Here is a 26,492-nt window from a genome sequence, read left to right as displayed (position 1 = left end):
ATTTTGTGTTTCTTCTATTTGTAATACAAGGGGAAAGGTGGGCCTTAATGGGAACAAGACAAAGCCAAAATTATGTGACTATTTAGCTCAGTAAGAATTGCCTGCACAATTATTGGTAGCAGCTCTGCAGTGTTTGAAATTATGTCTTTCCAGCTCTATTTGGAGCTGCCTGGGATTGAACCTGGACCTTTCGCATGCAAAGTGGACCCTAAGGTCTCTCTCTTTCTCCCCCCGCTTGCAATTTGTTTAAATATATGTATATTCCACCTTCCTTCAAGGAGTTCAAGGTGGTCACATGGTTCTTCCCATCCCCATTTTATCCTCACCACAACCCTGTGAAGTGGGCTAGGCTGGGAGACTGTGACTGGCCCAAGGTCGCCCAGTAAGTCTTATTCCAATCACTACACCATACTGTCTCAGCCAGATGGGAAACCCACCCAGATGGGCATGGCATAAATAATAGAATTATTATTATTATTATTATTATTATTCCTCCACGCTTGTTGCCAACCTTCTGTATGGCAGTGAAAAGGTAGCAAGTGGTGCTGTCAACTGGTTAAAGAATGTTTAGGTGATCAGCTGTCTGCTGCTTGTGAATTACATATTTCCATATTACTAAAACCTCACAATACGTGCCTTTTTGAGGCTGAAGAAAACATGTGATTGTTGTTTGTGTGTGCTTCCCGACATGCAAATAATCTCTCTGTACAACAAATCTATGAACTGGCTCAGCTGAAAATTTATTTTGCTTTGAAAGAGATGCGAAAGTTCTCTCTGAGTTTATGTCATGACACGGAGTGGCAACCAGGAACTGGTGATCTTAGCCAACCACTAAATCTTTCCTTGCCAGCCACATCCCCTAATCAGCTGCCACAACCATTGCCAACCTGGTGCTCTCCAGAGGGACTATGGCTCCCATCAGCCCCAGCTGCCATGGCTGTTGGAGTTGTAGACCAAAACATATGGAGGGCATCGTGGTGATAAAAGACTAAGCTCAGCACATATATCTGATTGATCTGGCTGCATTCTTGCACAAAAACGTAAATTGATCTCCCTTCTTTCCCAAGCAAGCTGGTTCTGCTAGTGATTTTAAAAGTTCATTGTTGTAAAGTCCAGTTGCATTTCTTATTCTTTGCCAATTGTTTGAATGGATTCTAATATTGTACCTTTATTCATTGCTGTAACCCACCTTGAGAGCATATAGTGAAGGATGGGCAGGGAACCAAATCTGTAATAATAATATTAATAAGAATCTTTATTTGATCGCTGATTAAATGCCCCAAGTCTCCCATGATCTGAGCCAGCCCTGGACCTCTGGAGGCAGGGATGCCAATGTCAGAGGGGCTTGCCTTTAAAACAGGCTGTGTGGGGCAAACCCTGGTCCTTGTCAGAGGTTGCTGGACCACCCTCATCCCTGACGGATGGGAGCTGGGGGCCAAGGACATCTGGAGGGCCACACCCTGGCTTAGCCCTCCCCAAAGGCTCTGCGAGGGATTCTTCTGGCTGTTCTTGACCTGGGTCCTCCGTACTGTACAGGGCAGCACCCCTAAGCATCCACCCCCAGCCAGATGCCCTCCAGGTGATTTGGACAGCGCCCAGCAGTCCCATGATGTCAGCTGAAACACACCTGGATCCTGTGGAAGATTGTTGCTTTCACCGCAGCAGGCAAGGATGGCTGTCCCACCGGGAAGGATGGAAGAACACCTTTTTTTATTAATGGTGCAGAAGTTTCCTTCTCTCCGAACCACACTTCCCAGAATCCACTCGGACCGAGCAGGCGGGTCCCTTTGGCCTGAGTGACGGCCCTTCTCCCTAATCGCCTGAGGCGGGTGCTCGGCGCCGCCCTATCAGCGCGCAGGATGAGGCGCCCGGCGAGCCGCGCTCCGCGGAGAGAAAGCGCTGCTGGCTCAGTTGTGGTGCGGACGGAGCATCACATGGGAGCTGCGGAGCCGGGCAGGATCGGCGCTCCGGGCGATGGGTGAGCGGGCCAGCGGGGCGGGCGCTTCGGGGCGCGCTGAGGACTAGCCACTTGCTCGGAGGCGCGGAGAAGCGAGGGATGTGGGACAGAGGGTCGGGTCGGCTTGGACCCCCTGCGCTGATTCAAAGTCTTGTTGGCGTTTAGGAACCTCTGCTGGAGGGGAGACTTCCGATCGGGGTGGAGGTGGGAAAACTTTGAGTGTTTGTCGCGGGGGGGACACGCGTTTTCCCGCAGTTATAACAGTTAGTTGTTCCCGGAGAGTTGTTTCTAGCGAGTGTAGGTTGCAATAAAACGAAGCCGCTTCCTTTCTTTGACCCGCTTGGGAGAATTCTCCCGAATCCCGTTTATCCGCGAAGACTCGACTTTTACCCCGTCGCCTTCCCGGGGGGGGGGGGGGCGAGGAAGGGGCTTGTCTTCTTCTTCGGGATGCCTTGTTTTCGGTTGTGTCCGCTTTGGAGCGGGCGGGGGGGGGGGGGTCCAAGCGATGCGCGACTGTTGTTGTTTTTCTGCTGGGGGAACCATCGGACCGGGCTCTAGGCAAATCCTCTTTCCCGTTTTGCGCGGCTCAGCAGATAATAATTGGCGGCGATTAAGTTGCAAAGTCCCTGAGTTTGCATTTCTGAGCAGGTGGAGGAAAGAACAGAGGGCGGATTGCGGGAGGCGGGGGGGGGGGAGCGCGGTCTGCCAAGCCAGCCAGTTTGCTTGTTGGAAATCGTCTTAGTTTGCTGTTAAAACAAAACAAGCTCCCCCCCCCGCTCCCCCCGCTTGGTATTCGGAACATGGGGCATGCCAACTCCGTCCACGTGATTGGATCCTTAAAAAAAGAAACCCAGCATAAACTTTGTCTGAAGTTTTCTTGCGTGTTTTCCCAGTACTTATAAGGAGATTTCCACCTACCGCCCCCCCCCGCGGATTTTTAAAAGTCCTTCTTGGACTTTCTGGTAATTTTGATTTCAGTTCTCTTCTCCCCCCCCCTTCCAATTTAGTCAATTTCAGCACTGCCTTCTCATATTTGGTCATTCCTTTTCCTGTTGTGGTTTTTAATCTCTTGCTCTTCTCAGCTAATTTATTGTGTCAGCTGTAGCAAAAGCCCCCCCGCCCCCCCCGCATTCCCAGAAGAGGCCTCCCCCTCCCACCACGCTCCCGCCCTGCCAATCTCAGCCCCTAAAGAGTTAAAAGAATATGTGCTATATTGAATGAAGTGTGTGCACACGCAGCCCTGGGTGTATTGTACTCTGTGTCATTTCCTGAAAGTGGCTTGATCTACATTCTTTGAAGATGCTAACGGCTTTCGGCTGCTGCTTCCGCATCAGCCCAGAAATGTTTTTCTAGGTTGTTGACCTTTCTCATTTTCCCAAGAACATTTTTTTTCACTGAATGAATAGCGCATCTGCTTGTGGAAGGACTGAGCCGGCAGTCTCCTCCTTTCTTTCATCTGCTGCTTGGCGTACCTAGGGGTGGAAGAAATGGTTGACCCTGTGAGAAAGAGGGACACAAATCGCTGCAAAATAAAACCGCATCCTGGCATCATTGGCAAAGCAGGAGCTGAGCAGGAGCCAGGGAATTTGAAATGCCAGCGGCGCCTCCGCTCTTCCAGTTCAGAAGGGTGTTGCAGTTGTGGAGTGGGGGGTCCTTTAAGAAATCACCCTCGTTCACATGGACACACACTCCACTTCCTTTAGGCCAGATGCTGTTGAGCTTTTCACTCCCAGCCGGCTTGTCCAATGGTCAGAGGCAACTGGAAGTGTGGGGTCTGGCAAAACATCTGGAAGGCCAGCGGTGCCCCATCCCCATTTTCAAGGGTCACATCCATCCATTCCAAATCCTGCACTGAGAAGAACTGAATTCTGCAGCCTGTATAAAATCCCACAAGCGGAGGGAGTGCATTGGCGGATCTTCTCTCTTGTTGTTGTTTAGTCGTTCAGTCGTGTCCGACTCTTCGTGACCCCATGGACCAGAGCACGCCAGGCACTCCTGTCTTCCTGATGTTCTGTGATCTTACACATGCTATATAAGGAACAGCCCACCCATAGAATGAGGTCATTTGTTGGTGATGCTGAGAGGTCAATGTGCTTTGCGGGAAATTCCCTCTGGAGATGGAGTGGCCTGCTGGTCTTCTGCCTTCTCAGGCCGCGTGTCACGATGCTGTTGAGATGAAATGCCGGCTGACAGTCTTGTTGCTTCACTTCCTTACCAGCGAAACAGTGATTAATGCTGCTTTCTTAAAAGCTATAGGTGGGAGGCCAGATAAGATTGTGAAAGGGGCGTTGTTCATGGTAGAGATGCGGAAGTCCCAGCTTCAGTCCCCAAAAGCATCTCCAGGTAGGACTGGGGGAAAAGACCCTTGCTGTGCCTGACACCCTGGAGATCAGCTGCTGGTCAGTGTGGACAATACTGGGCTAGATGGACCAGTTGTCCAATTCAGTCCAAGTCAGCTACATATGTTTCCAGGGTGGGACAGGGGTCTATATTCTGGAGCAGGGCTGAGGAACCCATGGCCTTCCACACATTTCTGGGCTCCCAACGCTCATCAGCCCCAGTTAGCCTGCTCAGTGGTGAACTGGAGTCGAACAAAATATCTCAAGGGTTGTCACATGGAAGATGGAGTAAGCTTGTTTTCTCCTGCTCTGGAGGGTAGGATTCAAACCAGTGGCTTCAAATTACAAGAAAGGAGATTCCGACTAAACCTTCTGACAGTGGAACGGTCTCCCTCGGATGATGGTAGGCTCTCCACCATTGGAGGTTTTAAGCGGAGGTTGGATAGCCATCGGTCATGAATTCCTGCATTGCCAGGGGCTGGACTAGATGATCCTCAGAGTCCCTTCCAACTCTACAATTCTGTGATTCTGTGGAGGGCTACAGATTCCCACCCCTGCTCTACAGAATGGCTTAGGCGGAGACCACCCCTCCTTCCTGCCCCTCCAACTCTGAGAACAACAAACATAATGAGCTCATAGCCTTTAAGCTGTGTCTGATTTCTATGATTCACCCTGAAGTTTTGAAACTGATCTGTGGTTCTTCTCTTTAACTGTATTTTTTTTTTTTTTAACTTACTGGCACTGACAATCTTATTTCCCCATTTCATTCCCTGATGTTTTGTCATTGTGTTTGAGGTTTTTATTGCTGGGTTGTTGTTTTTAAGTTGCTTTCTCTGGAAAGAGGCTTCAAATAGCAGCTCTGAAATGGCTGTTCTGAGATCTCTCCTTGGGCAACTGCCTTTATAAGATTTGCCGTGGCTGGATCAGGCCAAAGGTCCATTGAACCCATCATTCTGTTTCTTACTCAGCCAAGCTGATGCCTCTGGGAGGCCCATCAGCAGGGCCTCAATGTTGTTGGTCCCTGGCATCTGGCAGCCAAAGGTAGAGCAGCCCTGAAGATGGAGGTTCCATTAGTATTTGTCATTATGAGCCATTGAATTGGTCACCATGGGTTGTATCCAACTAAGTTCTACACAGAGTATGCCTATTGAAAAGAACAAACCCAAGTTAGATATGTCTGTCAACTTCAGTGGGTCTACTCTGAGTAGGACTAGCATTGGTTACAACCCTAAGTGTATTCCACTTTTTATACAAGTCTTGTGACTTGTGGCAGAGAGTTCCATAAATTAACCTGCCATTGTTCGACGAAGTAATTAATTCCCCTTCAGTCTTTCTGGAAGGGAGGACACCATCCTGACCCCCCCCCCCATGGCATTATTTTACTTCCTTATTCTGTTTCCTCATCTCTGAAATGGGTTTGAGGCTACTACCCCACTTGGGGCCTGCGCTGGGATGGGGCGGCATATCACTCCAAAAGCCTTAAATCTGCCCCAGATGGAAGGACAAATAATTGGGTTGAGGTCAGCACATTCCTCTCGCTCTCTTTGTCTCTCTCTCTGCTGAGGTTACAGACTGTGGCGCTGGTGTGTGCCCCTCTCCCACCCATGCGTCAATTCCACAACTGTGGATGGAAAACAATTGTTTTTATTTAAGCCACACAGAGTCCCGCAAGCAGCTGTTTTGTATGGTGGGGGCCAGGAGGGAATTAAAAAAAACAGGTGTTTTTAGGACTGTCAAAGGAAACTGAAATGCAGAGCTGTGGCTTCAGATTGAAAACCATTTTAGGTGGGGGGAGTTGGGCAGAAAGACCAGTTCCCTCTACTTCTCTTCCAGTTCACAGGAGGGGTGGCTTTCTGCAGGCAAAGGCTTTGCTATTCCCCCTTGCACAGATGTTGCTCTCTTGGGTTTGCAAGAGCTTGGAGTGGCCAGTCTCATGAACAGGTGGCAATGGTGGTGGCAGAAGCAGCCAAGTCACCTCTTGCCCCCCCCCCAAACCCTCAAATGGTGGCAAGGGGGTTCAGGTGACTTTTCTAGATATATCATTTTGGAGGTAGCGGGTGGAAGAAAATCAGCTGTTTTGGCTTTCGTTCCCAATACCAACCAAGCATCGTTAGATAGCAACCCCCCAACCCCCCTCCAAACCAGACCATTTTTTCTGAAGTGAATGGAGGGCATTTGTCTGGAGGGGGGGGGGGTGCAGAGGAGAGAAATGGGACCATCCTCTGTTGTTTCCTCCATCCTGCTAAGCCTTCAACTCTGCTTCCAATTTAACTTGTTTGGGTTTCTTGGGTATTTTACTCCCCCTGTCCCTTCCCCAAACCCACCCACATTTTTCATAAAAGATGTTCACCTTGGCACTGAGTTGGGGGGGGGGGTTACCAGTGCCACCTCCCCATGCCTCCTTTAATTCCATGTGAAAGCTTAAAGGGGGGGGGGGGCTAAGCTGGTTTCTCCCTCCCCACCCTTTCCTTTTTTTCTTTTTTTGTTTCCCAAAGTTGTCATCATGTCCAGTAATCCTCTCAGAAGCTGGACTTGTTTTGGCTGCCGTGGGCTATGATCTCATTTCCAGAGAACATTAAACTGGAAGGCTTCCCCCTCCTTTTTATAATTCTCTTCTTCTTTCTCTCTCCCCCCCCCCCCGCCTCATTGTACAGCATGTGAGTGTTTGGGGTGAGCTCAGTGACTCCTGCAGGGGGTCTGAGAGGGAAGGAAACATACAAACTCTTTTAGCAAACACGAGCTGGAAATGGATGAGGGGGCAGAGGACTGGGAAGGGCTCAAAACTCTGCTTTCCTTCTGTTTTCCTCCAGAGCCAGAGCGAGCAGCCGGCCTCTTCCTCTGCTCCTGGGTTTGGAGTTTTTGTGTGCCCAACGTACTTTTTGTTGATTTTTTAGACAGCTATTGCAGGTTCATGTGCTAGGAGCCCAGTCACTGAAGCGGATTAAAGCTTTCCAAAACGGAGAAGGTTTTTACATAGATGACCACAGGTCACAGAGGCAAAGGAGAAAGGGCTCACAGCAAGTGTGGAGACAACATACATAAAAATAAAACATGGAATAGGAATGAATAAAAAAGAGGTTACATTTTCCAAATAAATAGAGAGCAAATAATGTAGAAAAATAAAACAGCAAAACACGTCACAAAAGCCAAATCGCACAATTTGGTATGGGGGGAGAGGTTTGCGTATTTGAATTTGGCACGTTTGGAATGATTAAAGCCTTCTGCGCCCCATTGCTAGACTCCCCTTTGCCCCCCCCCCCATTGACATGGGGTGGTGAATAGTGTGCAGTTGGCTTGCAGGGAAGGGTGAAATGTTTGGGAAAGGGACAAAAGTGGCCAGAAATATTGGGGGGGGGGGAGTGAGGTGGATAAAACATTTGGCACCCCCAGCCTCTTCCCACCCCCACCCCATCTGCTTTGCCTCTTTTTAGTAATGGGCCTTTTCTCCACCTGGGAGGATTGTAAATTTGTGGGCGCACCACCTCGTTTATGTGCCCACTGTGTGCAATGCCCCCCCATCAGATGTCAAGCAGGAAAAGAACTCTGTGGCTTTTAGAAGAGATGTGAAGGCAGGGAGGTTTCTAATGGTTATCTTACTGTATTTTTATTATTTTATTGGGAGCCACCTGGAGTGGCTGGGGCAACTCAGATGGGTGGCATATAAGTATCATCACCATCACCATCATCTCTGTGAGTTACTGTTCCTGATGACTGTATGCAAGTAGTATTTTCTAGGCCCTCCCAATAAATAAGAGCATCTCTTGGTTTATCTTCCGCACTTTGTCAGCTTCTTCCCTGCTCTCCTTCCTACGTCACAACCTTCCACAAAAAGCCCTGATGCTGCTCTTCCAAATGATGACGTCTGCCACTATCAGCTGGAAGTACCTTGTTCCTGGGAAGCCACAATAACCTCCGTTCTCCCTGGGATGCTCTCGGAAAGAAACACCAATTTGGTTTTCTTGGACAGGATTCAAGTAAAGTTAAGGCTGGCCAAGGATGCAGAAGACTTCCCAAAATATCGTCAAGTGCCGCTTTGTTTTGGCTAGTGAGAGAGGATGATGGACATGTTTTGAGTGTCCAGAGTCCCTCAGAAATATTACCGCAGTAAATCTTCCAATAAGTCTGTCAGAATTGCCACTGTATTGCAGATGGAAAGCTCAGGATCACGGAGTGTGGGTCACCTCAGGCCACAGAGAGAGTGTGGATCTGGTGAGATCTGAACCAGATTCTGTCCTCTGTGAATTTTATGTACCAAATGTTCTCCAGCTACTCCCTGTATGTTTAATATTCACTGAGTATTCAGTAGTTGTTTTGACATGTGGCAATATTTTGATTTCACTGTTTCTTGCCTGGCATTTGGCAGTATTTCATAGCAGACAAGAAACAGTGGTTTTGAGTGTTGGCAGGAGGTAATATTTGACTGATAACGTTCAGTGGGATTTAGCAGTTGACAGTTGATGCTTGCCAGAAACCAGACAAGATACTGAAAGGCCTGAAAACACTTGGATTTTGAGGTAAAATTTCTCTCTGTTTCTGAATTTCATGTTGAATGGTGAAATTGAAGACTTGGGTGAATTCTTGAGAGCATTCTGTTGACTTTGTGGTGATAATCCTTTGGTGAATGGATGAGGGAAGGACCATAACTCAGTGCGTAGAGCATCATCTGCTTTGCATGCAGAAGGTCCCAGGTTCAATCTCCAGCATCTCCCAGGCGGGGCAGGGAGTGAGTTCCACTGTCTGAAAGCTGGAGAGCCACTGCCAGTCATTGTAGACAATGTGGAGCTCAAGGGATTGTTGGTCTTACTCTGTATAAGGTGCCTTCCTAAAATTCTTTCTTAACTAGTATTTTTGAATCGTCACTTTTAATTATGTAGTTTTTGCTAGTTCTTTAGTTATGTAAATTTTTGCAAGTTTTTTCTCCTGTAAACGCTTTGGTGTAAATTGAATCATAAAAGGTTCAAATAGTTGTGGACACTCATTTTACTCTTGCTCCATTTTAATCATTTTGGCAGGAGAGGCACAGATTAACATAAAATGGTTATGCAGCCAAAAAGGTGATATTCCCTGACTTGGATGAAAGCTTCAAGAGTGAGGCTTTTTCACTTTCCCAAGTACCAGGAGAGTTGTTTTGCTGCCTGCAGCCCGTCTTGGCTTCACCCTCCCTCAGCTGCACTGTCAGGTGGAAATGATGGGTGTATTCAGTAAACCCTGGATTGCGCAAGAGGCTCCCTGCGTCTCCACATGCAAAAAGGAGGTGATTTTTGCACTGAGAGTGGACTTTGGAGGGCTTGCTTGTGGCAGTTGGTTGACGAGCGTCTAGGAGGGAAGGATGTGGCTGGTGGGGGCAAGGCTCACACCATTCAGGAAACCACCTTGAAAGCGAAAGTGGAAACTCTGTAGTCTTGCCCGTCTGCCGTATTCGCACTTGCTCTTGTGTGCAATTGCACCTCCAAGCAGGAAACCATTGAGTTGCATGCGTCAAAGGAGACATCTCTTCTAAGAAAACCGCTCCAGTGGAGTCAGCTGGGGCCCCTCCTCAGAGCCCAGCATCGCTGTCTGCTGCCCAGAATTTCTTGTCGGAGGCAGACCATGGAGGAGTCATAGATTCTGGGTGCTCTTGAGGCAGAGCAGCAGGAGATGGAGACAGCTAATCCATGGGCCACGTAGGGCCTGTGGGCAGAGGTTGAGATTTAGACCACATTTGTACCACACATTTTAAGCAGTACAATGCCACTTTAAATAGCCATGGTTTTCCCCAAGGGATTATGAGAGCTGTAGTTTGTTAAGGGCGATGAGGGTTTCCTCTCACAGAGCAATAGTTCTCAAAGTGGCTTCATCCCTCTTTCCTGGAGACTCTGGGAATTGTACCTCTGTGAGGAAAATAGGGGCTTCCTAGCAACTCTCAGCCCTTAGCAAATGGCACTTTCCAGGATGCTTCTGAAGAAGCCATGGCGGTGTAAATTGGTGGCATAGCACTTAAATGTATGGAGTGAATGTGGCCTTATGGTGGCGAAGGAAAAAAGGCAGCAGGTGGCCAAATGCTGACTGGAGGTTGCTCCTCAGCGTTTTGGGCAGTGCTGTTTCACATCTGCTTTCAAAACACTACCAAACACTTTGTCATGTTGTGTGTGTTGTTCAGTTTCATGTCTGCTGACTGATCCCTTTTCCTTAACTGGAGATTCCAGAATCAAATCTGATTTTGCCTTCTTACAAAGCACCTCTGAACTGTGCCCCTACCCCAGAGGAGCAGGTGGCGGTGGGCAGTAGGCCTATGGCTAAAAGACCCCCGCCCCATCTGCTGGCAGCCTCTCCTCTGCCTCACATGTCTTCAGGGGGTGTTTCCTCCTTGGTCTTCCTGAGGTGGGTTTGGATATTGCTGGGATTTAGGGTAGGGGTCCCTGTCACTCAAGGTCTCTTGATTTGAGGGGAATGGGACTTGGGTCTTGGTTCTTAATGGCTTCTCAACTCTTCTCCCTTGTTGCAGCACCCAGCCTTAAAGGCAAGCGGAAAAAGAAGACCATTCCCATGGCTGAGAGCGAATCCCAGAATGCTCTGGTGCTGTCCCTGGCAGAAGAGACCGCAGTGGGAAGCCCTGGCACTGAAGAGCATCAAAACACGCCAGAGAAGCTGGAAGAAGTGGTGAGTGAAAATTGTAATAATAATTGCATCACTAAAGCCAAGAACTGAATCCTAACACATCTGTGATGATATTCTTTCAAAACCTTGGCCTTTGCAAATCACAGCTAGACCAACCTTTTGCCAACCTGTAACCCTCTAGAGCAGCCTTTCTCAACCTGTGGGTCCCCAGATGTTGTTGAACTACAACTCCCATCACCCCTAGCTAGCAAGGCCAGAGCTCAGGGATGATGGAAGTTGTGGTCCAACAACATATGGGAACCCACAGGTTGAGAACCACTGCTCTAGAGCCGCTGGGGCTGGGGCTGATGGGAGTGGTAGCCCAAAACACCTGGAAGGCAACTTGCTGGCATTGGCATAACTCTACATTTGGATGTGTTTGTTTAATCAATGGGTGCTATGAATGGCCATGATACACTAAACATACAGCAGCCTGCAATCTAAATTTTCAACAGCAGACATGACAGAGACATGACAAGTTCTGGTGTAGCTAGTGAGCAACATATTTATCCCATTCTTCCTCTAAGAATCTCTGGGCAGAGTCCTATTTTATCCTTGCTTGAATCCTGGGAGAAAGATTAGTGATTGGCCCAGCGTCACCCAATGAGCTTAGTGTTGGTTGGGGCTTTGATCTTGCCTCTTCCTGGTCTAGACTGAACCCTCTTAGGCAGCACTCATGCAAGGACGAGCCTCAGCAAACCTTATGCTCACACACCTCCGGCTTGGCTGTAAGTGGGAGGTAGAAAGCCTCTGCTTCCATTCTAGATTAATCATTGTTTAGTGTTCCAGCCAAACCATAAACTCTTACCTATGGTTTGTTGAAACAAGCTAGTTTCATAACCTACCATTTGAAGTTGACTTGTTTCAACAATTCATAGGCTGGATTAACCACAGTTTGTGCAGTGTTGGATATTACAACAAACTGCAGGAAGGCATAGAAGACTTGTTTAGGCTTATCTTCATAATACTAGATGCAGCTTAACTCTGTCACACTTGCTCTAAGTTTCAGGTGTTTAGGCTTCATTTTGTTTTGGGACAAGGACCAAAATAGTGAGCAAAGGCTCTGTGGGCTTTGAGAGAATTGAGTGAGGAGGCACAATATAGAGGCTGGATTTTGACATATTGTGGAACCATGGTTTGGGGTACCCATACTTTGATCTCCCAGAAGTACAAGCATACAGTGGGATAGATCTGCTTGTCTGTTTCTTTTTTTCCATGTGTTCTGCACTCACATCTTGAACTGGAGCAGTGGCCCAGAATGTGGTTTGTCAGTGGTCTGTAAATTCAGACATAGCAGCGAACCCCAGTTAGCTGAATCTGGTTTGAAAATCAGGTTCAAACTATGCTTTCAGGTGCTAGTTTGTCAGTCCTAAACAAGCAACTGTTTGTGGGCAGGCTAAGGTTCAAACATCAAAGCAGACCGTTCTATCACCCCGAGGCTTATTCTGTAAATGGAATAAAAGGTAAAGGACCCCTGGACGGTTAATCCAGTCAAAGGTGACTATGGGGTTGTGGCGCTCATCTCGCTTTCAGGCTGAGGGAGCCAGCGTTTGTCCACCAGATAGCTTTCCGGATCTTATGGCCAGCATGACTAAACCGCTTCTGGTGCAACAGAACACCGTGACAGAAACCAGAGCGCACGGAAACACTGTTTACCTTCCTGCCACAGCAGTACCTATTTATCTACTTGCGCTGGCGTGCTTTCGAGCTGCTAGGTTGGAAGGAGCTGGGACAGAGCAACGGGAACTCACTCTGTTGCAGGGATTTGAACTGCTGACCTTCCAATCGACAAGCCCAAGAGGCTCAGTGGTTTAGACCGCAGCGCCACCCGCGTCCCTAGGCTTTAAATGGAATGGGGTGTACCTGTAGTACTTGCAATTTAGTGGCAAAAAGGGTGGAATTGGAGCAAAGAAAAAAGAAAAGGACTTTCCAAAATTCCCAACTTGCATATGCCAGCTTAAATCTGAGATATTTCTTAGAATCTTGTCTATATTTTGTTTCAGCTTTGAATAAGATAGAGAACAAAACCTTTCCTTCTTGGGGTGCTTCAGGGTTGACCCCTCGTATAGACGCAGTAAAACAAGCGGATTGCTTATGACTTAAAAATGGAAAAGTTTTGTTACAAGGGGTGCAAAATGAAAGGTTCTGTAGAATCATATAAAAATGATGGGTATTAGGACCCAGGAGCTCTAATGAAAAAGACAATCCTTCCAAGCATGATTGGAATCTGGATTCTTGGAGTGCCTGGTGCCGACTTGCCAGTGATGCCTTTTCTATTTCTGCCCCTACAATTCTCATGTCACGTCTTTGACAGAAACTCAGAAAGGCTGCTGGTGTGTGTGTGTGTGTGGATATAAAAATGATGGCAGCACCACTAGTGCCGTCTACCTGGAGTCAGGATGTGACCCATGCAGAACACTGACCTCCTGAATTGGCCAAAAGTTACGATTGGCCCAGAAATGCTGGCTTCCTTCAAATCAAAATGCAAAAATGGGGAGCCAGCCTTGGGGATGCATGCACCTTCCCTTTCTCCTGCCCCCCCCCCCCCAATTTCTTGGCATGTTTGCATTGACCACAGTTTTGCAATAGATCTGCAAAATGTAGTTGATTCCCACTGGAGCTGCTATCTTGACCAGGGTTTGTAAACCTCAGGTAATATAGGAATCCTGATTAGCATCACCCACAGTTAGCATTGGTGCAGATGTATCGGTGAACTATAGTTTAGGCTTGAAAGGGGAGGGAGAGCAAAGCATATGTTGAAGCCAACTCTCAGTTAGTTATTCCACCCCCCACCCCCCCAAGCAAACTGGCGGCTTCATTTTGGGAGTCCTTCTCTGATTGCTTGTCCTGGGTCTGGCTACTGAACTCTCTCTTGATTTTTTTGACCTGTTTATGGAGTGACTTGAAAGTTGAATTGAGTTGACAGAGAGCTGGTTTAGAGGATCATATCTTGGCTTAAAACCCCGCAATCGTACTATAGGTTGCTGATTCACTGAGTTGGTTTGGGTTACCATTACTTTGGTTTCACAAGCCAAGAAATGAACACACATTTTGCCCTTCATGCAAGTTGTGTTTAAAGCAGGAAATATTTTATTGGCCATAGTTTACTGTTTCATAGAAACAAGGAAACGATGGGTTGCCCGCTTTGGAACAAGCCAGGATCTTAAACCAAGGGCGGGTAGCCCTTAGTTTCCTAGTCTGGATGAAACAGGAAACTGTAGTTCATTAGCGACTTCCTGGTTAAAATTATGGCTCATGCAAAGGGTGGGAGGCAGCAACTGCATGCTAATATCTTGGCTTGTCAACCCAAAATATAATAGTTCAAAGCAACTTGGAGTCTGCAACCCCTAGTAAGTTTGGGGGTTCATCCACCTCTCTCTCTTCACACCCCCACTCTCCACTGTGGCACATAGACTCTTCAGTGTTGGCAGTTGAGTAGCTCACTTTTGCCTAGGTTTGTGGGCAGGGTTTAAACAAGAAATGGAGGAGAATGTCAAATTTTTGAAACCAGAGGGTTTAGCGTCAAAAGAGAGAAACTGAAAATGCAAGTGTCGTGTATGTTGGGGAGAAGAAACCTGTGTGAACTTCTGAAATGAGCTCTCTGTTGCTAAGAAGTAGTTGGGTGGTGGTGGGGCATCCTTTTCTTCTCCTTCAATCTCTGAAAATAATTTTTGCGCGAAATACATTGTGCAGAATTTGGACCACTTTGGAATGGGGCAGATGAGGGCTGACCTTTTATAGCTCAGCACTCCTAGAAAGGCATTGCAGAATATGGGTCCACCTGTCTCATCACACTTGCATATTGCCTTCCATTCATGCATGGGACTCTCCTGCTTTATCCTCACAACAATCCTGTGAGGGAGGTTAGGGTGTGTGTGTGTGTGTGTGTGTGAGAGAGAGAGAGAGAGAGAGAGAGAGAGAGAGGAGAGACACTTAGGGCTACCCAGTGAATTTCATCCATGAGTAGTTTCGTCCTCTACATGACCTGGAGTGCAACTGATTAGCATGGTGCACAATGCCAGGTAAAGTAAGGCTGGAGATGGACAATAATTTTACAAGAGTGTAAAGTAAGCATGGTTCAGGGATATTTGCCACACACAAACACGTTTCTTTTGTCCTGCCACAATCGCCAGCCCAACAGGTTTTGGAAACTGTATGAATGCCCGCAACACCTGTTTGACTGGATACGATGGTGGAATGAATGCGCACACTGTAGGGAAAAGCATGCTTGTATCATGTTACCTGCAATATTGGGGGGGGGGGGGAGTGGCCCGTGCAAAGATACAGTGTTCTATCTCCAGCTTGAATGCCGGCAACCCTTCCTAAATTTCACAATCTCTGCAGACTTGTAGACTCTAAATTTCCTTCAGGCAGGACCTAGGTAGCCCTGCAGCCACCGCTTGGGGGGGGGGGGGGGAGAGCATTTTGCAAACACCGTCGGCTTGGCTCTCTGTCCAGTTCAAAATTAGATTCATTTGAAAAAAGAAGCAGCCCCATAAATAGCCCCACAGCTAAAATAACATGTCTATCGTGAGCGGGGAAAAGAATAGAAAGGAGCAGACGTGTTGAGTGCCGAGCAGCTGCCTTGACCAAAAATAGCAACAAGTTTTATAACTCCGGAAAATTTAGAACAAAAAACCAAGAAAACAAAACGCAAGAAACGTTTTTTGAGCCGAGGGCGGGAGGGTGTGTGAGAGTGAGAATTTGTGCTGTTCTGTTTTCCTGGAAACAGTCCCTTGTGTTCTCACACATCCCAGCACTCTGACCAAGTTGGCAGCCTGCCCCATCCCAGGCATATAATACACTCAACATCTCTCTCTCTCTCTCTCTCTCTCTCTCTAAGCTGAACAAGCTGGCGACTCTTCGGAGCTAATAAATTGCCTCCGACCACAAAAACAGCTCTTGATGGGATTGAACAGCCGCGCTTTGTGCGCGGAAAGTGGGGCGGGGGGAATGAGACTGATCCAATCTGTGTAAGCATTCTGGCATTTCCATGGCACATGCCGTAGCTCTGCCTTGCAAGCAGAAGGTTTGTTTAAAGAAAAAATCCGTGGCTATTTCTCACCTCTCCCTTTGTTTAAAAACCCTGGAGGTGTCCTAGAAACCCGACAATTAAAACAGTATCGGAAAAACATCAGCACTATGGCCGAGCTCGACAGTACATCTGACCTCTTTAGTAAGCTGCCCTCAAGCAGACCTGGAAAGCCGTTTCCATTTCACTCTGCATTTAATTGGCTTTTTATGCAAGCTAGTAAGGGAGCACAGCTGGGTCCTTTTTATATACAGGTGTTTATTTAGTCGGAGTGGTTTTAAGTGCATTCTAAATCTTCCTATGTTTTATTGTTTCCCCTCTTTTTGTAAGCTACCTTGAGAGGGTTTATGCCCTGAAGGATAGGGCAGGTGTCAAGTAAAGACATTGTTTCAGCTGAGAATGGGGATTTAGCAGGCTTCCTCGTTCTCTCTCCCCCAAGCCACCTTGCAGCTTGACTTATTTGTGGCACCATGTTTTGGGGTGTTTGAGGTGCTTCCCACAATCTGCGCAGCCACTAATTTTTGTTCTTTTTGCCCAGCTTTGAAGTCTGTGATCTTGGAACATCAGAAGCTGTCTTCTCCTGAAGGGGACGGCTGTTCCACTTAGCTCAGTACGGACCTGACTGGCAGCCGCTCTCTGGATTTCATGAAAGGCAAGGGTCTTTTCCCAGCAGCCCTACCTGGAGAGGCTGGGGGCCTTTTGCGTGCTCCTGAGGAAGGGCCCCCGCCCTTCCTCAGGAGGAAAGATAGTCCTCATGCGCTGGAGGTGGCGTGAGAAGCGAGTGCTGCTTGTGGACTTCCTTCAGCTTCTGCTGCAGCCCTTTCTGCTCTCTCTGGGGAAAACAGGCTCCTTGTTATTCCCTTCCCTGCTAAGTGAGTCCGGGGTTGCAGGTCACGAGTTCCAGAGCTCTGGCTTATGCAGCTGTTCAAAACCAAAACAGAGTCCCATCTGTTTTCTGTTTCTTCAAGAGCAAATGATTTTGGCCCCATAAGAAGACACTCCCCCGCCTGCTTTTTTAAATTAGAAACTGGTTTAAAGTATACACAGCAAAATCAGAATAAGCTGGGAATGGAAATCCAGGCAACCTTGTGGCTGCATTTTGAGCCCTCACCTGGGGGCCAAGGGTTGTGCTGTCCAACAGTTAGAGCAGTCTTTACCAATCTGGGGCCTTCCAGATGTTTTAGACTACAGCTCTCATCTGCCTTTGCTGGCTGGGGCTGATGGGAGCTGTACTCCAGAATGCTTAGAGGGCACCAGGTTGGCAAAGGCTGACTTAGAGAAAGGTTACCAGACGTCCCTGTATTCCTGGGACAGTCCCCGGATTTACAAATCAGCCCCCTGACAAAACCCATCTATTTAGTAGGAAGTTGAAAAGTGTCCCCGAATTCATTGAAAAAAAATCTGGTAACCTTAACTTAGAGGCAGGCCGGGCCAAGACAGAGTCACTCAGCAGATGAAATTCCGTACAACTAAAGAGCAGCATATAGTATTATTTTTGCATGATGATCTTTGATGATTTCTAAGAGCTGAACGCTTCTCTCTCCGGGTCGGCCCCTGAAACCCTGCAGAGCTGCTGCCAGTCAGTGCTGTGCAGAAACCTGTATTTCCCCTGTGAAAATAAACTTCCCTTTTCCTCTTTCCTTCTCAGGGCTCTGTAGAATTCTGTGGGCACAGGGTCTTGCTCTTTCTCTGTCATAGACCACATTCACACCATGCAGCTATAGCACTGTGATGCCACTCTGAACATGTTCTCCTCATCGAGAGACCATTCCCAGACTGCCTCAACAATCTGTCACTCTTCCCAGGGAACTCTGGGAATTGTCACTCTGGGAGGGGAATCAGGGTCTCCTAACAACTCTCAGCACCCTTAACAAACGTCAGCTCCCAGAATTCTGTGGGTGAAGCTATCATTGTTTACAGTGGTATCTTAGTCAGGGGTGGCCCGCCCTGTTTTGCTGCCTGAGGCGAAATGGGAAGGTGCTGGCACCCCCCGCCCCACAGCCTCACTTTCTGGGCTTACATGGTGGTGGTGGGTGGGGTGTCTGTGGGGACACCTCCCTGAAGGATTCTGCCACCTGAGGAGGGCTGCTTCCCTCTGCCTTGTGGGCAGGATGGTCCTGATCATAGTGCTTTCAATGTATGGTGTGAATGTGGCCGTTGTGAGGTGGCCAAGGGTTCCTGTAGGTGTGTGTTATCTTTCCAGTGAACATTTCTCTAGATATCTGCAGCCTCCCCAGCTGCTCACACTTTCTGACCTGAGCAAGCCACGTGGGAGGGGCTCCCTTCGGTTGCTTCCCTGCACGGGCACCTGGGAAGGCTTCAGAGCACAGACCACTTAAGGGGTGATTTGTGGAATGAAGAAAGGACCCTCCTGCTGCCTCAGAAGTAAACTAAACATGCCAAAAGCCTTGCACCCAAGTCGCAAAAAGGCCATCAATATTGTTCCCCCATTGGTAATTTCCAAGATCAGTTCCTTTTCTCATGAATGGATGGCAAATTGTTTTTTGGAGGGGGAGTGGAACGTGAAATATTTCTTCGGCACAGCGTGTGACCACCTTGAGGTCCTTGGAGAAAAGGGGGAGCGTAAATGTAATAATGGTTAAAAATACAACAAAAAGAATCACCATCTTGGACATCTGCTGGGATGTATTTTCACTTCAGCTCTCTGGGTCTTGGCTGCTCCTGTCCTCCTCCTTGATTTCTCCATTGCTTAGATTTGTGTGTCGTCCTCCCACCTCAGGGGTCTCCTGAAACCAAGGCAGATGGGGCTTTGGAAGCGGGTGAGAAGAGCCCCGCAGAGGACTCTGGAGATGATGAGCAGATGCCCAGCAGCGAGAAGGAAGAGGAGCAGGCCTTCCTTGTCAGCCTGTACAAGTTCATGAAGGAGCGCCACACGCCCATCGAGAGGGTGCCTCACCTCGGCTTCAAGCAGAGTACGTCCCTTGCCCTCCATTTTGGTTCCCCTCAGGTCCCCGTTTTCCAGTGTCAAATTCAGTTGTCCACATTTCTGCAGATATTTCCATAATTTTATCTTACCTTAAAAAAATGTATGTATTATTTATTCCGATTCTTCTGGTGCCCTAGGAAGGTCCAAGGAGCCCTCAGCCACTGGAATGTGGACCTAGTCCCTCCGAAGCTGGAGGAGTGGCAAATGTAAACATCATGTAGTGGTTCTAAAAAATAAATAAAAAAACCAGGTGTGGGGGAGGTTTAAGCCTTTCCACTCCAGCCTTGATCTTGGTCACCCCATTTCCCCATGTGTCAATGATCATGAAAACCCCCCAAAACCTCCTCATATTGGTTCCAGTGCTAATTGCTCTGTGTGTGGTGTTTTTTCATTTTTTAACCTGAGGTCATGGCTCTGGAGGGAAAGCTTAACCCACCTCTCCCCTGTCCCTTGCCTCATTTTTTTAAAAGGCCATGTGATAAGTGATCAGGCCCTTTCAAGCACAACTTTTTCAGCCATGAGGACTAGTGGCTTGCTTAAATGAAACCTTTGGTCTTCAGGAAGGAGGTTTTCTGCACTTCTAAGGAACTGCAGTCTGTTGTTATCTCTTGCTGTGCTGATTTCTGGATGTGTTTTTTCTTCCTCTAGTTAACCTATTTAAGATCTACAAAGTTGTGGAAAAGCTTGGAGCCTACGAACTGGTAAGAAGAAATTATAAATCTGTCTATCATCTTTCTATCTGTCGTTTTAATTCTACCAATGTTTTACTGTATTTTAATGATTGGTTTTTAAAATGATTTTAGCAGTTGTTTTTATCTGTAAGCTGCCTTGAGTCTGACAAGGAAAAAGCTATGGTATAAATAAATTTATAATTATTATTGATGCAAGTCCTAGTCCAAAACCTCAGGAGGCTGGCAGATTAGCTAAGGCTGCCTTGGGTGCTTTATATGTGTTCCACTAAATGTACCCATAGCAGCAAGGAACAGAACATAAAGCCTGAACAACACTATTTTCATATTGGTTTACAGTGGTACCTCAGTTTAAGAACAGCCCTGTTTACGAACTATTCGGTATATGAACTCTGCAAAACTGGAAGTAGTGTCCCGGTTTGCAAACTTTACCTCGGTCTAAGAACGGAATCCGAATGATGGAAGGGCACCGGCAATGGGAGGCCTCATTAGGGAAAGTGCGCCTCAGTTTAAGAATGGATTTGGTTTAAGAACGGACTTCCGGAACGGATTAAGTTCGTAAACCAAGGTACCACTGTATTATTGCCATACAATATGCCATACAAATATAACAGCCACCAGTTTCTATAAGCAGTAAGAAAGGACATACTACAACTAACACTGTTGCCATGAACGTATTATTCCAGTTTTTGGTGAGATGGGGACATAACTGGCCACTGACAGCCTGTTTGATACCTGACAGATACCGTGTAAGTTTGTCCCAAATCTCCAGTGATCTAAAATGGCCCATTGATTGATTGATGGATTTGCCTGATTGATTTAATTCGTTTATACGCTACCTTTCCACAGCAAAGGGTGCTCAAAGCAGCTCATGACAGGCATCTCTTGTTACCAAAATACATTGGCAAGGTAACGGTGGAGAAAAAGTAGTTTATGAAAACATATCAGTGAGTCAGTGATGTTATTGATGCTCACAGCTGTGTGAAGAACAAGATGGTGGTGGTGGGGGTGGGGGGGAGAGGCCAGCTAGCTCTGGTGGGCAAAAGCGGACTCTTAAGCCCAGCATAGGAGTTGGGTGTGAGGCAGCAGGGATCAGAGGAGAGACATTTTCAGCAAACACAAATGAAAACATTGTGAAACAAACCCTCACCTCAAGCAAGGTAACAGCTGCAGCACACATTTAACGCTCCATCATGCCACTTTAAATAGTCATGGAATCCCCCCAGAGAATCTTGGGAAACGTCGCTTGCTAAGGGTGCTAAAATTCCCAGAGTTCCCTGGGAAGAGGGATTGATTGTTCAACTGTTCTGGGAACGGCATCTCTGTGAGGGGAATTGTGGTCTCCCAACAGCACCCTTGGCAAACTGCACTTCCCGGGAAGCCATGACTGTTTAAAGTGGTTTGGTACTGCTTTAAGTGCATTGTGCAGGTAGGGCGCTAGTGAAATGCCGCTCCAGTTGTTGCTGCTGTAATTTAGGGCATCCCCATTGTTGCAAACGACATTTTGAATCCTGAAGCTGGAAGAGGCTAAGAAGAAGCTGCCTGCCGGATCAGACCAAATGCTCATTGAGTCCAGCATCCTGTAGCCTGTGGTCACAATGGCTGAGTCCACAAGCAGGACTGGAGGGCAGGAGCACTCTCAAAATTGTGTTCCCCAGCAACTGACATTCTCCTTACCCCCATCCTGCCAAGGGATGGTTTATCTTTTCTTGTGAATTGTGAATGTTTCTGTGTTCGTAATACCGACTTGCTCTCCCCCCCCCCCTTGGCATCTCGGGGTTTCACTCGTTTGCTTCCCATTGTAGGTCACTGGGAGGCGTCTTTGGAAGAACGTGTATGACATGCTGGGGGGCAGCCCAGGGAGCACCAGCGCCGCTACTTGCACACGGAGGCATTACGAGAGGTATTGGACTGCTGCTGCTGCTGCTTCTCCTTTCACTAGCCTTTGCCCTCCTGGCACCCTCCAGATGTTGCTGGACTGTGCTGGCTGGGTCTTGCAGTCCAATGATGTCTGGAGGGGCCAGAAGCTGCGTGACCTACCTGCTCCTGCAAGAAAGAGACTTGCCCAGGAGGCACAAACAAGGCCAGGGTCAGACCGTGGGGTTCTCTCCAGATGTGGGGGGACTCCAACTCCTGCCGGCCTCATCCAGCACGGCTGGGTGTTGTAGTCCAGCCACAACATCTGGAGGACCCCACTTCAGCTCCCCGGGCAAGACAGGGGATCTAAATGTTGCACCCAGAAAGTCTCTCTTGGATTTTGCACTTGAACTGAACTGCAAATAAATAAGCAAAGCCTTCGGTAAAAGACATTTATAAGTAAGAGATCTATCAACCACAACTTTAGTTTCGTGCTCTTTTAATTTTTTGGACTATTTTGCTTCTGGTGTGTTTCAGTAATAGGGAAGGAAAAGGTCACTTTCTGTTCCTTTCTATGCCAGTTCCTTCTAAGAATCAAAAACCTCTGGTTTAATAAACAGAACTATTTTGCACTTCCTTCGGTATCTCCAAAAGGTACCTCATGGTGATGTGCTGGCTTTTATTTAAATGTGACTCACCTGGGGCATAGCATGGGGGGGGGGGCTTCTGGGGCAACTGCCCTGGGCACGGGGGGGGGTGGGGTGCGGCTCACGCCGCCCTCCCTGGGCCAGCCCTGCACCGGTGTCGCTCCGGCAACTTGTGTCACTTTGGTGGCATGGGCTGGCCCAGCGCAGGGGGCTCCTTCGGTCTCTGCTTGCAGCCCCCTGGCGAGGGTGCATACTTCCTCCCTGGACAGCTTGTGAGCAGGCTCCACTGCTGTAACTAACTGCTAAATTTAGAGCCGTTTATGGCTCTGTAGTAAAGTATAGGTAGTCAAAGCTCGTAACTTGGGCTTATCAATGCTTTAGCATGTTTTGCTCCATATATATAATTTTGGCAAGGAGTAGCTTAATGGAGAAAGGCAGGTAATTATTCTAAAACTGAGCTTTCACTGGCAACTTTGGGCTGGAGATACTGCTTGTGTATTTCAAACACACTTTCACAACCATGAGGACTAAACGTTTTAAAAGGACAGCTGAGATTCTTAGGAGTCAAAAATCTGCTGCGTTTGGCAGAATCTGTGGGAAATTCTGCATGTGTGGATTGGCTGTGGGGCTGAGGAACTTCAATGGCCTCTTGCCGCCCCGCCATGTCATGACGCTCTTTTCCTTGTCTTGCACCTGCTTCTCAGGCTGGTCCTCCCGTACGTCCGGCACCTGAAAGGCGAAGACGACAAGCCCCTGCCCCCCGCCAAGCCCCGGAAGCAGTACAAGGTGTCCAGAGAGCCAAAGGGGGCCAAAGGGAATGTGGAGAAGAAGAGGGCCAAGAAGGAGAAGCTGAGGGACCAGGTAAGGCAGGGCTCTCCCAGAGCTGGTGGGGTTTGGGTGCTAAAACATTGAAGCAGTGGAATTTTGGGGGACCTTATGCCTCCCGCCCCCGGTCTTTTTTCTGGGCTAATAAATACAGTCATACCTTGGGTTACAGACGCTTCAGGTTGCGCGTTTTTGGGTTGCACACTGTGCCAAACCTGGAAGTACCAGAACAGGCTACTTCCAGGTTACGGCGCTAGCGCATGTGCAGAAGCACTAAATTGCGCTTTGTACATGCGCAGAAGTGCCGAATCATGACCCGTGCGTGCGCAGACGCGGCGCTGCAGGTTGCGAACGTGCCTTCCACACGGATCACGTTTGCAACCGGAGCGTCCACTGTGCCACCAATCCCTTTGGCTTGGAACATTTTTGGAGCTTGACTGCCCTCTAGCGGTCAGTCAGTAACAACCACCTTCATCTGATTTGCTTTGCCTGTTAATTCTCCTCAGGTGTCAAAGGCCAGGGTAAATTGGCCCAGCACCTGACCACAGCTTTCACCTTTTCCCTTTTCTTGTGAGGAATCCTATTCGGAATAAGGGAATTTCCCTTAAAAAAAGGAAAACGTTGACAGCTACGCACCTGACACCTCATGGGACTTCAGGGGTGGTTTGGAGGAAATGGCCTTGTGGGTCTAGGAGGCTGAGCAGGAAGATTTGCAGATGTGGGGGTGGAGGAGCTGGCAGGGCTGGCAGCTATGGCCTTTGGCTTGGAAACTGGTAAATCTTAGAAGCATCTAGCACAGTTGGCTGGAACCTTGTGGGCCTCCCGATGTTGCTGAACTACAGCTCCCATAAACCCCTGCAAGGAGTGATGGTGGCCAGGAATGATGGGAGTTGTGGTTCAGCACCATCTAGAGGGCTGAAGTTTCCCCATACCTGGTTTAGCTGGGTTGCTGTGTATTCTGCAGTGTTTGGCATTGGATCAGAACTCTGTTCCTGATAATGGTTTTTTAAATGTAAGTTTCAAGCCTTTCTTTCCCTGAAGTGAGCAGGCAGTGCCTGCTGAAATTCCATCTGCTGAAAGGCAGGGTTATGAGGCGCCATGTAGAAAACAGTGTGCAAAAGCATTTTTATTTGCATCCTTTGATTCAGGCTGCAATAGGAGTTTGGGCTGATTTAGTTCATTTTCTTGTTTCAAGTGCAGAGAATGCACAGACCTGAGTTTCTGAGCTGTAAAGAGAGTAGTAGTAAGGAACATTCTCTGCACCCTCTGCTGTATCTTGTGGGGTGAAAACATCAGCAGGGTGGGGGTTGGCATTCTGGCTGGGGCTGAGGCAAGTTGCAGTCCAAGGCAGCCGGAGGGAAGCCAGTTCACTGGCTTAACTTTCCATGCACCACAGCCCATGTTATTAGGGGCATGAAGCGCAGTTCTGAACTGGCAAGCGCAGAAGGAACAGACAAGGATTCCTTGGAAGCGAAACAGCTGCAGCGACCAATTAACAGTACAGCTGTGATATTGCCTGGGGCTGCACCACTATGCGCTCCATTCGCCAACCAGGAAAGGGAAACGTTTCCTGTACCCCAAGTTGCCTCCCCCCTTCCTGACAGGTCCCAGTCTCCACCTGTACCGTCAATGTCTCTTTTGATTTCAGATCTTGCCAGAGAAGCCGACCCCTGATGCCGCCTCTGACGCCAAGCCTGCCAGCGACCCCGAGCAGAGCCAACCGCAAGAGCAGCCCGAGGGGTGTCCCTCTCTTCCAAACGGCCGCGAGGCCTCTGAGAGCCAGGCCCCTGACGCCTGCTGTGGCAACTGCCGTGCCCACGGCTGCTCCGAGGCCTACAAGCGGCTCTTCTCCAGCTTCTACTTCAAAGGGAACCACGGCATCATGTCTCCCTTGGCCAAGAAGAAGCTCCTGGCTCAGGTGAGCAAGGATGAGTCCCTCTATGGTCACCAGAAGCACCTCAGCCACTGCCCAGAGTACAAGAAGGCCAGGATCCGAGAGATCCCTGCCTCGGACACAGAGGCTGCTCCCAAGAATCCGCCGGCCACCAGCCTCCCCCTGAAAGAGGGGCAAACTCCAGCGCGGGAGGCGGACGGGTCCATTGGCTCAGCTGGTTCCTCTCAGCCCTCGCAAGCCGGTGAAGGGGGGTTGAAAGTGTCCCCGAGCCTCACGGAGGGCCACCTGCCTCAGAAAGCAGACGACGCTTGCTGCGGGGGCCACCCATCGCCCGGTCTACCTCTCGTCAGGGGCTACTTCCACACATCCCGAGGTGAGGTCATGAAACCCATAAGTTGCCATCCTCTTCGAGGACCAGCGGAGTATTATGGTGGCTTTCCCAAGAATTTCCCGGAGGTGGCAGCAGCTTCTGCCTATCAGCAGCCGGGCAGCGATGTGCTGTTGAGTCGCCTGCCTCAGAAAAAGCAGGAAGGCTCCGAGGACCAGCCAGAAGATCTCCGCCGGAAGCCGAGTCAGCCTCTGCCCTCCTGGAGAGGGGCTGGTCAGCAGCAAGCCTCCCCCTTCCGGGTGAGCAGCCCCGGGGGCAAGAGAGGCTCCTCCCCCTTTCCCCACGCCAAGCCCTCGTGGGTGCCCCCGGTGGCCAGCCTGGCCAAGGTCAGCCCACAAGTCCTTAAGAATGGAGGCCACTCAGTTTCTCAAGCGCAGGTCGGCAGTTTGGCTCAGAAGAAACGAGCCATGGAGGAGGAGCTGTTCCTGCAGGGCAAGCGGCTGAAGGCCGTCACCCCTTTCGTCAAGGAGGCGCAGTCCAGCAATGGGCTGGAGCGTGGCACTTCCCCAAGCGGCCAGCAGGTGGTGGCAAAGCCCAAGGCTGCTGTGCAGAGTTCAGGTTTTCCAGTTGCTCCCGTGCCTCAGGCTCAGGATATGTACAAAGGGACAATGTTGAGGCTCCCTGTGAACTTTAGCACCCCGGGGGAGCACTTGAAAGGGCAGTCGGCCTCGCTGATTCCTTCCCTGTCCATCAGTCCGTTCATTATCCCGGCCTTCCCCACCCCCTTATTAACTGCTTCCGTTCAGCCCTCTGACCTGTGCCAGCCGCTGGCCCACTACCCCACCTCCTACGACAGTGTTCTCCGCCACCGCCTCTACCCGGTTTCAACGTGGCACAGCCAGCCAGCCTACGCCTCCCCCCATGTGTCAGCCTTCCACCGGAACACCAAGCTGTAGCCTCCAGCCGGGAGCCCCCAGGGGGGGGGCAAGGTTTTTGGACCAGGCACACCACAAGTTGGAATCTGCAGCTGCGCTGCGTTGCCAGCATTTGGGACTGCCGATCGTTGAAGGCTCTTCCTTGGGAAAGCAGCAGGGATGCAACTGTCAGGACCGTGTAATTTTCGTTTTTAAACAAAAACCAAACACTTCCACTCACCCGCAAAACTCTTGAACTTTGAAATGTATTTGTATCTGGTATGATATGCAAATGATGTGCGCAAAAGAACAACAACAACAACCATTAGGGAACAAAGCTCCTATAAAGAGAGATTTGTATCTGTGGCAATGCTGGGCGCAATTCCATTCCGATTCTTTCCTACATTATAAACACAAGTGCCTAGTC

General features: G+C 48.9%; 1 protein-coding gene across 1 annotated transcript; it reads left to right on the top strand.

Annotated features, from left to right (window-relative positions):
* The first annotated feature begins 1,839 nt into the window (after nucleotides 1-1,839).
* ARID5A (AT-rich interaction domain 5A) lies at nucleotides 1,840-26,492 on the top strand. Its single transcript, XM_083453923.1, has 7 exons — nucleotides 1,840-1,978; nucleotides 10,781-10,935; nucleotides 18,705-18,897; nucleotides 19,560-19,612; nucleotides 21,406-21,503; nucleotides 22,809-22,965; nucleotides 24,578-26,492. Exons 1-7 carry the CDS (start codon nucleotides 1,975-1,977, stop codon nucleotides 26,105-26,107), a joined length of 2,190 nt encoding a protein of 729 aa, XP_083310049.1. The 5' UTR covers nucleotides 1,840-1,974; the 3' UTR covers nucleotides 26,108-26,492.

This window comes from Podarcis tiliguerta (assembly GCF_965153285.1).
Source record: "Podarcis tiliguerta genome assembly, chromosome: 8".
Lineage (NCBI taxonomy): Eukaryota > Metazoa > Chordata > Lepidosauria > Squamata > Lacertidae > Podarcis > Podarcis tiliguerta.
This window is presented reverse-complemented; position numbering and strand designations above follow the sequence as displayed.